The sequence below is a fragment of the Eurytemora carolleeae genome, unplaced genomic scaffold (genome assembly GCF_000591075.1).
Source record: "Eurytemora carolleeae unplaced genomic scaffold, Eaff_2.0 scaffold365, whole genome shotgun sequence".
Classification (NCBI taxonomy): domain Eukaryota; kingdom Metazoa; phylum Arthropoda; class Copepoda; order Calanoida; family Temoridae; genus Eurytemora; species Eurytemora carolleeae.
In genome coordinates, this window is record NW_019396257.1 from 250,701 (window position 1) to 264,680 (window position 13,980).

Consider the following 13,980-nt stretch of genomic DNA (forward strand, 5'->3'; position numbering starts at 1 on the left):
TTAACATAGTTTCACTTTAAGTCAAATCATGAAATTTTTTAAGTGATTTTTTGTAGAATAAAAACAAAGTTTAATATATATAAATATATATAATAAAGCTTTTCTCTCATATATCTATATGAATCTTCGCTCTAGATGGCCAAACTGGCAAAGGCTGGACCAAATTGGCTGAAATATTTTGAAAGAACACATAGGATGACTTGGACTATTTTTTTCGAAATTCGAAATTTTTTATTTTCAAAGTGTTTTTGACTTCCACAGGCAATGCCGGTTGACACTTTAGCTAGAATTTCCTATTACGTAATTCATAAATTACTTTGGAAAATTTTAGATATGTGACAAGCTTAATTTTAATCAATAATAATTTCGGGTCATAAAATTTATCTAAGTTGTAAATTAGAAATTTGTACGGGGACGATAGAAAATAATCAAAAATAAATAGGAGGGGGTGGGGGTATGTAATATTTGCATTTTAACAAATTGGAAGATTGCATAGTAAAAAAACGCGAAAAAGTTTTTTTACATTTTTAACATTCAATATTTTGCAAGGCTCCCGTTAAGATTATATAAATGTTTATCAAGAATTATTGTTCCTAGTTCTAATAGTCGCCTTACGATGGCATCTAAAGGTTTGTTTAAGTCATCATCAAAAAAGATTTCTTTGCAATTTAGAAAAGATATCTCAAAGGAATTGAGTCGTTGGAACAAAATCAAATATTTAAATCTCAATAGCTTTAGAACTCGATGTTGTAAACCTTTGATATTTCAAAATCAGATTATTTGATCTAACAGAATTCATAGTTTGAAATATCTAAGGTCTGCAACATTTGGTTCCAAAGATATAGTGATTAGAAAATCAGAGTTTGTGGCAAGACTCAATTCCTTTCCCCCAAATTTCATTAAAAATTAATGCATTTGTTTAATAATATTGGGTCATCTATGTGAGATCTGACACGGGATTTTAAAGATAGTTTAAACCTGGTTTAAAAGTGATTTAAGGTTATGCCTTTAAAACCCAAATCTAGACTGGTAACTTTGAATGTTTAACGGAATTAACTAATTCAAGAAGAAAAACTCCTCTCTCATTGGTCAAGAGTTTTTTGGGTTGGCCAATGAGAGATGAGAGATTAACCGATCGGGATTAAGGATGTCCCAATCTAAAGTTTTCAGCTCTGAATAATTAACATGATATTGTAAGAGTTTATTCTGGTTGTCACTGTGAGTTCTTTTTTAAAAGTTTTTTTTATAAATCTATCTAATGTTTTATTTCTAGTTTATTTCTGCCTTGTTGGGTTAGGTCTTCTAGGAGGGGTAGTCAGGTATAATCAGAATTTTCATCAATGAATTGAGTTACCCACAACCATGAGACGACTTTTCATAATTTTTGCAGTCTAATTATTTTTATTTTTATGCAGTGGTAAACTTATTTCTTTCTGGGGCCTTATCAAATAATTTGTCATTATTATATTGAAGGCAGAAAGTTCAGTCTTTTGACTAGCCTTTTATTTAAAGAGTTATAGGTCGTCGTTAAAGTCTCATCCTTTGTTGGTAACCCATTATCACCAAAATTAGAGAATTTGAGGAAATTCCTTACTTTTGTTACCTGGGAAAGGAAAGAACAATTGCTTCAAACTCTACTTTGAGATTAGTTAATATCATTTGTGAGTTTTCATGATAAAAAACATTTCAACTCTATAAATTTAGGCTCTGCTAGAAACTCAAACCCCGTGGAATGATTTTTCTTACCAAAGAACTAATTTGTCGGAATTCCTTTTTAGGAAGTCAGAATTTCTCTTCAGGAAGTCAGAATTTCTGTTCAGGAAGTCAGAATTCCTGTTCAAGCAGTCGAAATTCCTGTTAAAGAAGTCACTGTTCCTGTTCAGAAAGTTAAAATTTCTGTATGGGAAATCAGAATTCCTGTTCAGGAAGTCAGAATTTCTGCGCAGGAAGTTAATATTCCTGTCAGAATTCCTGTTCAGGAAGTCAGAATTCCTGTTCAGGAAGTCAAAATCCTTATTTAAAAAGTCAAACTTTTGTTTAGAATGTCAAAATGTCTGTTCGGGGTTTCAAAATATTTGTACATTTCAATATTAATGCAAAACGCACAGCCAGGAAAAATATTTTTTAAAGAGGTGAGGCCCCGTCTGAATGTACCCCTGGGAACAACAATCTAGGAGAATGCGGCTGCGCTGAACAAATATTTATAAACAAAGATTGCACACAGGTTTCATTTTCAATTTTTAAAATTGTAAAAATCCTAGAACTCTTAAATCAAAAAGAGGGAAGCTGAAGAATGGAAAGGGGATAAATTATGAACCTTAGATAGATTTTTGATCGATTGGTTCTGCTTTAAATTTTTATGATTGTCCGATGCAAGGTTGATTATAAACAATGTTGATCCGATGTTTCTATAAAGAATATTTAAAATAAACCGATTTTCTGTGGATTTAGTTTAGGCCAATATCAGATATTTATAGCTTTTAATACATTTTTAGGTCTCGTGATCAAATTACTTAAATCAGACCCAATTTGAAATTTTGACACCTTACCCTGCAATTGATGAAATGAAAAATCTGTAAAATAGTTTGAAAGTAATATTTGAGTAAAATTGTCACTTTTTACCATCATTATTATTATCATTATTACTACACAATAAAAATTAGAAATGCCTTATAAATATTTATTATTTAGTAATTTTGAACTTTATCTTGTTTTTAATTATGGATTTGTCATCTATCAAATTAACGTACTTTATGTTTTTATCATTTTATTAATTTAAACTTCTAATCTTGAAAACAATAAAAATGATTAAATGGTAATAAAACAAAATATAAATGCTATGTACGTATTCAAGAATTTTTGAAGTTCAAGTCCTCACTCTTAAAGGGACTGTCATCTTAATTTCAAGTGACCCACCCTCCTTTTAAAATAGATGACCAATTCCGATTCACAACGGCAGTTTCCTTGAAACCTTAGTCTCATCAAAAATGTGGAAACCACAAATAAAAATAAACAGTTTAAAAAAACAAAACATGGATATCTATTTTTTGCTAAAGCTTTTGTGGGTATAGATGGGAATTTGACATGCCACAATCTATTAATGGATGATCAATTGAAATTACGCTAACAGTTTTATAACTTACAGGACTACTACTGTTCCAACAGTGCAGTCCCTTTAAAGTTTATAATTTACAGGACTACTACTGTTCCAACAGTAGAGTCCCTTTAAAGTTTATAATTTACAGGGCTACTACTGTTCCAACAGTACAGTCTCTTTAAAGTTTATAATTTACAGGACTACTACTGTTCCAGCAGTACAGTTCCTTTAAAGTTATAATTTACAGGGCTACTACTGTTCCAACAGTACAGTTCCTTTAAAGTTTATAATTTACAGGGCTACTACTGTTCCAACAGCACAGTCCTTTAAAGTTTATAATTTACAAGGCTATTACTGTTCCAACAGTCCTTTAAAGTTTATAATTTACAGGGCTACTACTGTTCCAACAGTACAGTTCTTTAATGTTTATAATTTACAGGGCTACTACTGTTCCAACAGCACAGTCCTTTAAAGTTTATAATTTACAGGGCTACTACTGTTCCAACAGTACAGTCCTTTAAAGTTTATAATTTACAGGGCTGCTACTGTTCCAATAGTACAGTCCTTTAAAGTTTATAATTTACAGGGCTACTACTGCTCCAACAGTACAAGTGGGTGTGGTATAACTTGTGGTGAGGGAAAAATTCTTCTTGTAGACCCTAGGTTTGTATCTACAGTTATACACTATACAATGTACAATACATGCTGTACTGTACAGTTTACTGTACAAAAACATGTCTGTGAACCAAACAAAAGGATATAGGCTCGAAATGGAGATAAATAGGAGCTAAAGCAATGCAACTCGAAGCAGGAGGTAGGAGAATAAAAGTAAGAACGGGATATATATTCTCCAAGGTAAAGGCGCTTCTCAAGAATTACAAACTCTAGGCGGAGTCCCACACATATACGTAGACGATAACTTCTGGTGAAAATATATTTCAGTAACGAGGTTTCCTACAAAATACAGATTGTTATTGACGAACAAATGTGAATAATAATTGTTAATAAAATGTAACTATTTGATTGACGAACAAATGTGAATAATAATTGTTAATAAAAGGTAACTATTTGATTGACGAACAAATGTGAATAATAATTGTTAATAAAATGTAACTATTTGATTGACGAACAAATGTGAATAAAATGTAACTATTTGATTACAACTAATTAAATGTTTATTGAAACTGATAAATAGGAATTTTAAAGGAAAGGTTCTGTTGTGAATCGACCAAGAAATATTTTAAGGTACTGATGGGAATTAATAAATGAAATATTTTAAATGGGTACTATTGTGAATCAAACATGAACTTACGATCTATTGTCGTATAGTACGGGAATAGTGGTTGGAATCGGAGTCTAAACTATTCAATTTCTGAAAAAAAATATTCATTTGGTAAAAAATTAATTCACTATTAGTTTGCAAAATGATTCACTGAATTTTAAGCGTAAATTGTTTCTATTTTTTTACGAATTTAAATCTTATTGTTGCACGAGGATTTTGTTTACGTTTATGCAGAAACCTTGAACAGTATTTGGTTTGGAGAAGAAAGTGGACGGAGGTCTGATGGAGATGTAGTTTGTCAAAGACGACTTTTACAACAGGGTAGTTTATGGGATATGGTTCACAATGTCTTATGTTAAATTGATAAAGAGTAGGGAAAAGCTCACCCTCCAACTTTTTACTTTTTCGGCGAAGCAATTGGCAAACTTCTCATCGATTTTGGCGTGAGAGCTTGACCCAGAAATGTTCCAAAAAATACATAAAACGCCAGATTTTAGAAGATTACCTGAAAGGACCCAAGAAATCTTCTTTCACAACTTTTTTTTACATTTTTTAGAAACGAGAGTTTCTGGAGGTGTGTTGATTATTCTATTGATTTAGCTCGAAAATGTCCTGGGAAAATGAACACAGGTAAAAGAGAAAATGAAAGGAATTATTTATTTTTCCACTAACTTTCGAATTTTCTTTTAGTTATAGTGAAAACCAGAAAACTGTAGAATAGGAAGACGACATTAAATCAATGTTTATTTGCGTTTAAGTAACTTTAAAAGCATTCATTAAGTGAATTGAGTCTGTTTACACTGCACAATTGCTGTTTCTCATTTAAAGTCATTACTTAAGTCTAAAAGTCGTCTTCCTACTCCAGAGTTTTTTTGTTCTCACTGCATAAAAACAAAGAATGCTGCAGAGCACAGTAATCCCTCAGTATTTTTACAAGTAGGAAATTTTAAACAAAGAAAATACTGCACTGCAACTCTATATTAAAATGATGTTGTACAATTCTCTATGAATTTTTATGAAAATAAAAAAAAAAGGTTTGCCTTATTTTACCTTTACCAGATCTATATTTGGCCTACTTCCAGTTATTGTATATTATTATTATTATAGATTTATTTCGTACACAAAGGAAAAATGGTACAATATGATAAGACAAAAACAAGAATAAAGTATAATATATACATATAGTTTCTAGTCAGAACACAAAAAGTTGATCATGGTTGCGATCTCATTATCATCAAAGTTGTTTCGAACAAAATTATCTTCTTTAACTTTAAGTAATTCATGAAGAATGGGTGATTTCCATTCTTGGTCTGAAGAAATATGATTTTATATCATATTTTGTTTCACGCAAAATTTGTTTAGATTTCTAGATTGTATATTACAATCTTGTGCAATAGATTCAAGATTTTTACATGAAACAGTTCTTAAATCATGTTTACTTAGATCTACTAAAAGTCGAATACATAGCTTATGACAATTTGATAAACTGGTCACAAATTGTACAAAACGAGTCCATAAAACTGTTTTAATATGGGGAACATTAGAAATGGGCTCGATGAAATATCTATGGGTAAAATGGCAATATAGTATAAAAATGAATAACCAATCGTTGTCTTGCGTACAAGTAAGCTTATTTTGATACAGTGAGATCAATAAAACAGATAACTATAGAAAGACAACTGTTAGACTCTAAATATGATTTTGTACATTCAAATGAACAAAAAATCAGCAAGTGTGCAGCGTACTCAGGCCTATTTCAATTAATAAGGTGGGTTATAAGCTGCTGGTACTATAATTTGATATCAAAGCAACCTGAACTATAAATAAAATTATCTGAATGTCGTCTTCCAATTCCAAAGTTTGATGGGCTCTACTGTTTTTAGATTGTGAGAAGTGTGAAGAGGAAAGTTGTCCGTTTGGAGAATGTGATTGTCCTCAACAGTACTTCGTATCAGCAGACTGCAAAACAGCAAGGTAATGTTACTACACGCCAAAGTTTAAATCTTATTTTTGAACACATTATCACCCATTTACTGTCATTTTTTCGTATTTGGCAATTAATACTTTATTTTTTGGCTATATATAGTATTTCAATATCTCAGTATATAATGTCTTTAACGGTATTTTAACGGACCTAGAATGATAGATATAAATATGACTGAAAATATTCCTGCAGAAAGGATCCATTTCGCGTGTTTTTGGGACTAATTGAATAAGAATAAAAATAGGGAATGTAACCTGGGAAAACCTTGAATTTTCGGCCCAAACTTAAGTCTGGGCCAAATTAATAAAATTTTTCAACAAAAGTAACTTCCTTATGAAAAGCTATCAAACTTTTATCAATGCAGACAACCTTAATTCTTAATGTAACATCCACGATTACAGTCTCATTAATGACGGAAAATATAATAAAAATATATGGTTATAAAGTAAATTAACTTCAAATATATATATATTTTTAGAACCTGTAATGACCGTTTCATCAATAATAATATAACCTGCACAGATAACACAATTGTGGATATAAATCTCAGCCTCAATACTTCCTTGAGCCTGAAATGTATAGAGGTAACATTTTATAATTATTAAAAGCTAAAAATTTATTTTATTTTACCAGACACATGAACTGATAAATATCTTATCCTTATATATTTTGCAACCAAATGGCAAAGTCAAATTTACAAACAACTAAGGTTTGCAACATCAGGTTGCAAAAATATAGGATTTAGAATATTAGAGTTCGATGCGAGTAATAAGTTTCTAAAATGTTTGAAAGATTTTTCTCATCAAATAAAATTATGTTTATTATAACTATACAGGATGATGGAAGATGCTTAAATAGAGCATTTAACTTTGGATGTTCAGCAGCAACAACAACAACAACAACATCAACAACAACAACAACTATGAGTACAACAACCAAATCCTCGACAGTCCTCTGCTCTTACGCCAACAACACCCTAGGAACATGTGAGGTAAAAATTATATAATTCTTCCAATCTTCTTTACATAAATTTCACTAGAAGGGTATTGTTCAGTTAGTGTACAGTCCCGTTTGCCTTAAATTATCCGTATATGTACTGTACAGCTTGCTCTAGCAGATTCAATGTCGGCCCGGTACTTGAAATGAGTTTACAGTGTCTTGTACTAGGCTCACAGTGATCCAAAGATTGGAAGCTCTCAAGCAAAAACCGATGAGAATTTTCCCAATTACTTCTTACCATAAAATATAAATGCGCTTTATGTTCTAAAATACACAGGTCCTTGGCTACACAAAAATTACAAAAGTTGTAGGATGCCCAAAACATTTTTTTAATTTAACAAATTTTTGCTGCCCAAAGGGAAATTTTTCTTTTTTCTAAAAATCAAGCTGTTAAAAAATTCCGGCCAACCCATAGACATTTTCACTACTTTGCTTTTTAATTTAAAAGTAACCATAGCTATCAAGGACATGAATCATATATTGGACAATTATAAAATTTGAACACTTTTATCTAAATGCCTGGCAACAATATAAATAAAAACAATTAAGAAACTAATTAAGCGTTTTTTAGTGTGGAAAGCAGTTGTTTATCAACAAGGACTGTACAGAGGTAAACTGCAGTTTGCTTTTCCTAAAATTTTAAAATCAGTTTGCAGTACCTAAAATCTTAAAACCAGTTTGCAGTACTTAAAATCAGTATGCAGTACTTAAAGTTTCAAAACCAACTATCTATACATTTTAAATAAATTAAGTTGCTTTTAGAGGATAATTATGTATATAAAGAAATCTAAATTATAATTTCCAGGATAAAGAAGAGTTAAGACGACTGTTTATTACAGGGTTTCTACTGTTTATTAATAAATAATATTGCAGGGTTTCTACTGCTCATTGTTAAATAATATTGCAGGGTTTCTACTGTTTATTATGGAATACTATTACAGGATTTTCTACTGTTTATCATGGAATACTATTTCAGGGTTTCTACTATTCATTATGGAATACTATTGCAGGGTTTCTACTGTTTATTATGGAATACTATTGCAGGGTTTCTACTGTTTATTACGGAATACTAATGCAGGGTTTCTTCTGGTTATTACGGAATACTATTGCAGGGTTTCTACTGTTTATTTTTGAATAATATTGCAGGGTTTCTACTGTTCATTACGGAATACTATTGCAGGGTTTCTACTGTTTATTATGGAATACTATTACAGGGTTTCTACTGTTTATTACGGAATACTATTTCAGGGTTTCTACTGTTTATTATTGAAAAATATTGCAGGGTTTCTACTGTTTATTATGGAATACTATTGCAGGGTTTCTACTATTTATTACGGAATACTATTGCAGGGTGTCTACTGTTTTTTATGGAATACTATTGCAGGGTTTCTACTGTTTATCATTGAATAATATTGCAGGGTTTCTACTATTTATTATGGAATACTATTACAGAATTTTCTACTGTTTATCATGGAATACTATTTCAGGGTTTCTACTATTCATTATGGAATATTATTCCAGGGTTTCTACTGTTTATTATTGAAAACTATTGCAGGGTTTCTACTATTTATTACGGAATACTATTGCAGGGTTTCTACTGTTTATTATTGAATAATATTGTAGGGTTTCTACTATTTATTACGGAATACTATTGCAGGGTGTCTACTGTTTATTATGGAATACTATTGCAGGGTTTCTACTGTATGGAGTCTGGGTTCCCTGAAGGTGTAAAGGCTGATGGTTGTATAAAATCATGTAGACCTGACGAGATTCTTATAGTTGATGTTGGAAAATATGATTGGGAATGTGTTCCTAAATCCTTTTCGTGAGTAAAATTTATTAATTTATTTTGTTCGAAATATTAAACTACTCAAACCACCTCAAAAATTACGAAAATATTGTTTGGAATCAGGAACAGAATGTTAAGTAAAGTGGTAGGCGATTATATCAATACAATGAAGACGACTTTTTAATATAAGTTTTGATTGTTTACAAGCCTTTCGAACTACAAGTTTACAAATAATAAAAGAGAAGCTTTTTTTAATCGACAGCTTCTCTTTGTTTTCATACTTATGTGTACCCATGCTGTCAAAAACCTTGATATAAATCAAAACTAAAACTGAAAGTCGTCTTCATTGTATTGATATATGCGACAACGACTGCATATGTGAACATAATCCATACATGTTATATTGTGTTTATATTTTTAGTAAGTTTAATGTATTAAGAATTAAAAAGTTTATTCCAACTGTGTTTTAAACAAATATATAACAATAAATAGAATCATTTTTCCAGACCTGGCCTAAACAGGATATGTCCAGGAGAATTTCATGTTGGTAAGATTGGAATTAAAAAATTTGTGAAAAAAATTATTAAAAATAATTACTATCAAAAAACTAAAAATTGCCATGAATTATTCATGATTTGTTTTGTGTATTTCGAAAAGATGAATTTATTTTCCAGAATATCATCACATTTAAAAATTTTAAAACGACTTTTCCACAGAATATAATGAATAATAAAATGGTATCTATTAATAGAATGTCCTGGAAACGGAGATATAGGAGAATGTGAATGTGACGGTCAACTCTGGATTAATGATGACTGCAGGTTAGTTTAAAGATTAAATGGGATTGTTAAAATAATTTAATTTAAATATTACCTTAATTTTTGTAAAATATACAGGGTTACCTACAAAGAATGAGACTTCAGAGACGACAGTATGAAATTAACATTTACTTGCATCTTGGAGGCTGCGTGTTAAACAGCCCCTGGCTATCAATGCCTCCCCGTCTCAAGTTTATAAATATGTTTTAAAATATGATATTTTCTATGTTTTTGGCTTGGGACAAATATATATATTTGATTTGATCTCTAAACAATTGTTTCTTTCTTCGCTAAATCATTTAATTATTCATTGAATGACAATAATCTAGACAGAAGACTTAAAAAATTGTCTTATTTCAAGAGTTTAAATATTAAAATTATACAGGGTGTCCCAATGAACGTTGGTATTGTTGCAATTGACGACGTTAAAATTGTCTTTGATTTTCGGAAACGAATGAAGAAAAACAAAAACAGAATGGCTCGAAGAATGAGACAGGGTTTATAAGTCTTCATTAAAGTCGCAAATAATTTTAGAATAAGCCCAAGTTTCTAGGGTCACTAGGATCACTACAATATAGTAAAAAATCTTATTTTAAAGCGCATAGTAGAACATTTAAAGGAATTGTAAGCTTAAGTTTAGGTGACCTTCACTTAAAGAGATAAAAAAGGAAAAGTCCGTTATCCAAGATCAGTCAAATGTTTAAAGGGTGCCGTTGTGAATCCGCGATGCATCTCTTTAAATGGAAGCCAGCTTGAAATTATCCATACAAACTCTTTAACTATGAAATGAAATACAAAAACTAACAAATTATAAATATGTTTATCGTTCTTTATCATATATTTTGTTTAGAAAAGGGTTTTACTGTAGCAGTAAGATGCCTGGGGGCGGACAAGATATCTCATGTAAAGAGGAGGAGCGTATTAATGTTAATATGATTAACCAAACATGGTCTTGTGTACCGGTAAGCTATTTTAAATAAAAAAAATAGTTTTAGCGACTCAGATCAAAACGCACTGCATAAATCAAGACGCAAAGTGCGCACGCTCTAAAGCAAATATTAACAGTGATTTTAAACCCAAGCTAGAAATAGGGCTGGGCACGTTCCGACTTTTTTGAAATCGTTCCGTTCCGTTCTAGAACGAGGGCCTTCACCTAAATCGTTCCGTTCTCGTTCCTCTTTTTTATCGTTCCGTTCTCGTTCCGTTCCGTTCCGTTCTGAGTAGAAGAACGGTCTTCCCGTTCCGTTCCGTTCTTGGCGTTCTTAGTTGAAAAACGGTTGCATCCCTCTTGTTCTGTTCTTGATTAAGAACGTTTCCATCCCCCGTTCCGTTCTTAGTAACGGACAATTACATCAAAGACAAAAGTTTTATAGAAAAGAGTTGGTTAAAAAGTAAAAAAATTACAATTTTTAAATAAAAAATTCCTCACGGCCGTAAATAATACTTTAAATTATATATTTTAGATTTAGGGTTAAAAGAATAAGCTTAGATAATTCTGAGCAATGTATAATTTTGTGAGAGCGGGGGGGAGGGGCGGGAGTAGGGGGGTTGGGTGATTAAATAAAAAATCTTTAACTATTTCTAGATGATTTAGAACACATTCCTGATTTAAAATGCGTTTCCAACTTAGAACAAGTTCTTGATAATAAGAACGCGTTAACGAATTGAACCGTTCTTTTCAAGCAATTCCCGTTCCGTTCCGTTCCGTTCTTTTACAAATCGTTCCAATATTTTTAAGAACGCGTTCTAAGCGTTCGTTTTTTTCGGAACGATGGGATCGTTCTTGATCGTTCCGTTCGTTCTTGGCAAAGAACGATCGTTCCACCGTTAACGCGCCCAGCCCTAGCTAGAAACAAGTGCGTTTGGTTTTTGAAATGTAACTGCTTAGAGCTACAAAAAAAGTAAGGCTGTCAACAAATCTCATGAATAACTTTCAGAGTTGTCTATATTTCAGAGAACGAATTATTTATTATCTTTCATCTAAAAATCAATTTTTAAAATCTCTTCTGTTTAGGATGATGGCTTGTGCCCTGGTGGTCTGCATACACAATGCGAAACAACAACAACAACAACTGAACCAAATGCAGCACCAGCAATATTTAGTTCATTGTTTACCATCCAAATACTGGGAATAATCCTTTACTTCACAGTTTAATTCTTCTAACCTTTCAAGAATACATCTTATTGAAAAACAGATTGTATCATTTCGGCTGTAAACAAAAAATAACATCACTTTAACTTTCATAAATACTTGGTAGTTTTTATAATATTCTTTTCTTTTTGTAACCTTGACCTGAAGAAAAAAATATTTGCTATAAATAATTTTTGAAAATGCTTTATTTCGATATATGAATCGATAAATAAACATAAGAACTTAAGCTCCAAATCTGAGAGAATCTAAAGAAATTCCCAAACTAACTTAAATTTTTGCTAAGTTAATGATTGAAGGATTTATTTTACACCATTCGAATAGTAGATATCAAAATTATCAAAAATCGTCAATATGAAGCAAATTGAGTTAACAGATGCATGTATGGAATCATTAGGATTGACAATTTTCAGTTCAGTCGTACTCGTTTAAGTCTGAAGTAGGGAAAAGCCTTGTCTCTCCAAATCCAGGGATTTCTAAAATGTCGTCTGCTTAATTAAGACTTTTCAAATTCAATCTTTCATAATGGTCAAAATATAAAAAATGAGTGAAATAGAAATAAATAAAATAATAGAACAGTCAAAAATTAATCTCACTTGTCAAATTGGTGTTAGGTGTTTCTCAAATATATGAGGACTTAAAGGGAGTGACCGGCTATGTAAGGTAGTTGAACTGAGGACGCAGTGTTGTGGAAAACTTCTTTAGAATTCATTTGAGACATATTTCACTTTTTAAAGATCTGTAAATCCTGAGTTTGAGCGCAAATTCGACGTTTAAAACTCCTGATTTGGGGGTGGATACGCTTTCGGAATTAGTTTTTTTTCAAATTATTAATTAACGACGACATAAAATGTAAAAATGTTTTACAATAAACTACAGACGTCATGTTTTGGAACATTTTGAGAAAATAAAAATTAATCTTATCATCGAAAATAAGTAATCTTGTTCAATTATTAGTTTCTATTATCTCATTATTCTAGTTTCTCGTTATTCACAAAGATGTTCGCAGAATTTCTATAACTATTATTGAAAAGACGACATTTAAAGAATTTGAAGAAATCTGCGAATAAATTCAAAGAAAATTAGAAATTCAATTAATAATGAAAACTAAATAATCGATTTTAGCATTAATTTATTTAGCTAGAAAGGAAACAAATCTATTCGTAAAAAAATGTGCAGGGCAAATTAAAATTAGGTTTGTGATAGATTATGAAAAACCTTACTAGATCGTATTACCTCGGTTTAAGATTTAAAAGGTCGTCTTTAGAGTTGTCAATCTAGCGTCAGGAATATAGAGTTATCCACAAAAAATGCGACTATAAAGGCGACCTGAAACTCTTAAAATATGTCGATTCCAGGGTTTAATTAAGTCTTCTGCTTTAATTGGCCTATTTAATGATTTGGCAAAGTAAGAAAGAAGTTGCATGCAGAGTTGCGTGTTATAAAATTGGTGAAAACAAGAAAACTGTGGATTAGAAAAACGACTTTTATTTAGACTCAAGTTATGATTTTAAATAGTGGACACAGACTTAATACAATTTTTTTTAGCTACTAGGACGTCTGTTGCTTTTTATAACACCATCAAACGCACTTTAATGTCGTCATTCTATTAAATACAGTTTTCTGGTTCTCTTTGTATAAGTAAAAACAAAGTAAAATTTCTGTACATTCGTACCTGAAATCTCATCCTGTGTGGGTAACCCTGTATCCCGCTTTAAATCCCTTGCATTCTTTGTTCCCTTTATATCCCTTGTGATTTGCACTGCCTTTGTATCCCTTGTAACCTTCACTCCCTTTAAAATTTTAATCTTTGCTCCCCTTTACATTCCTTGCAATTTTTACTCCCTTTTTATCCCTTGTAA

At 31.1% G+C, this 13,980-nt stretch overlaps 1 protein-coding gene and 2 long non-coding RNA genes across 3 annotated transcripts; 2 read left to right on the forward strand and 1 right to left on the reverse strand.

Moving 5' to 3' along the window:
- The first annotated feature begins 566 nt into the window (after positions 1 to 566).
- LOC111699505 (uncharacterized) lies at positions 567 to 12,347 on the forward strand. Its single transcript, XM_023470193.1, has 14 exons — positions 567 to 629; positions 1,274 to 1,319; positions 2,131 to 2,224; positions 3,684 to 3,760; positions 4,936 to 5,009; positions 6,263 to 6,353; positions 6,842 to 6,947; positions 7,199 to 7,354; positions 7,934 to 7,972; positions 9,054 to 9,187; positions 9,658 to 9,698; positions 9,903 to 9,972; positions 10,820 to 10,931; positions 11,984 to 12,347. Exons 1-14 carry the CDS (start codon positions 617 to 619, stop codon positions 12,122 to 12,124), a joined length of 1,194 nt encoding a protein of 397 aa, XP_023325961.1. The 5' UTR covers positions 567 to 616; the 3' UTR covers positions 12,125 to 12,347.
- On the reverse strand, positions 3,927 to 4,725 carry LOC111699506 (uncharacterized). Its single transcript, XR_002764766.1, has 2 exons — positions 4,410 to 4,725; positions 3,927 to 4,051 (listed from the first exon to the last, which is right to left on the reverse strand). It is a non-coding gene; the product is annotated as an uncharacterized LOC111699506 (long non-coding RNA).
- LOC111699507 (uncharacterized) lies at positions 4,048 to 4,257 on the forward strand. The gene is made up of 2 exons (XR_002764767.1): positions 4,048 to 4,108; positions 4,158 to 4,257. It is a non-coding gene; the product is annotated as an uncharacterized LOC111699507 (long non-coding RNA).
- Positions 12,348 to 13,980: the final 1,633 nt, after the last annotated feature.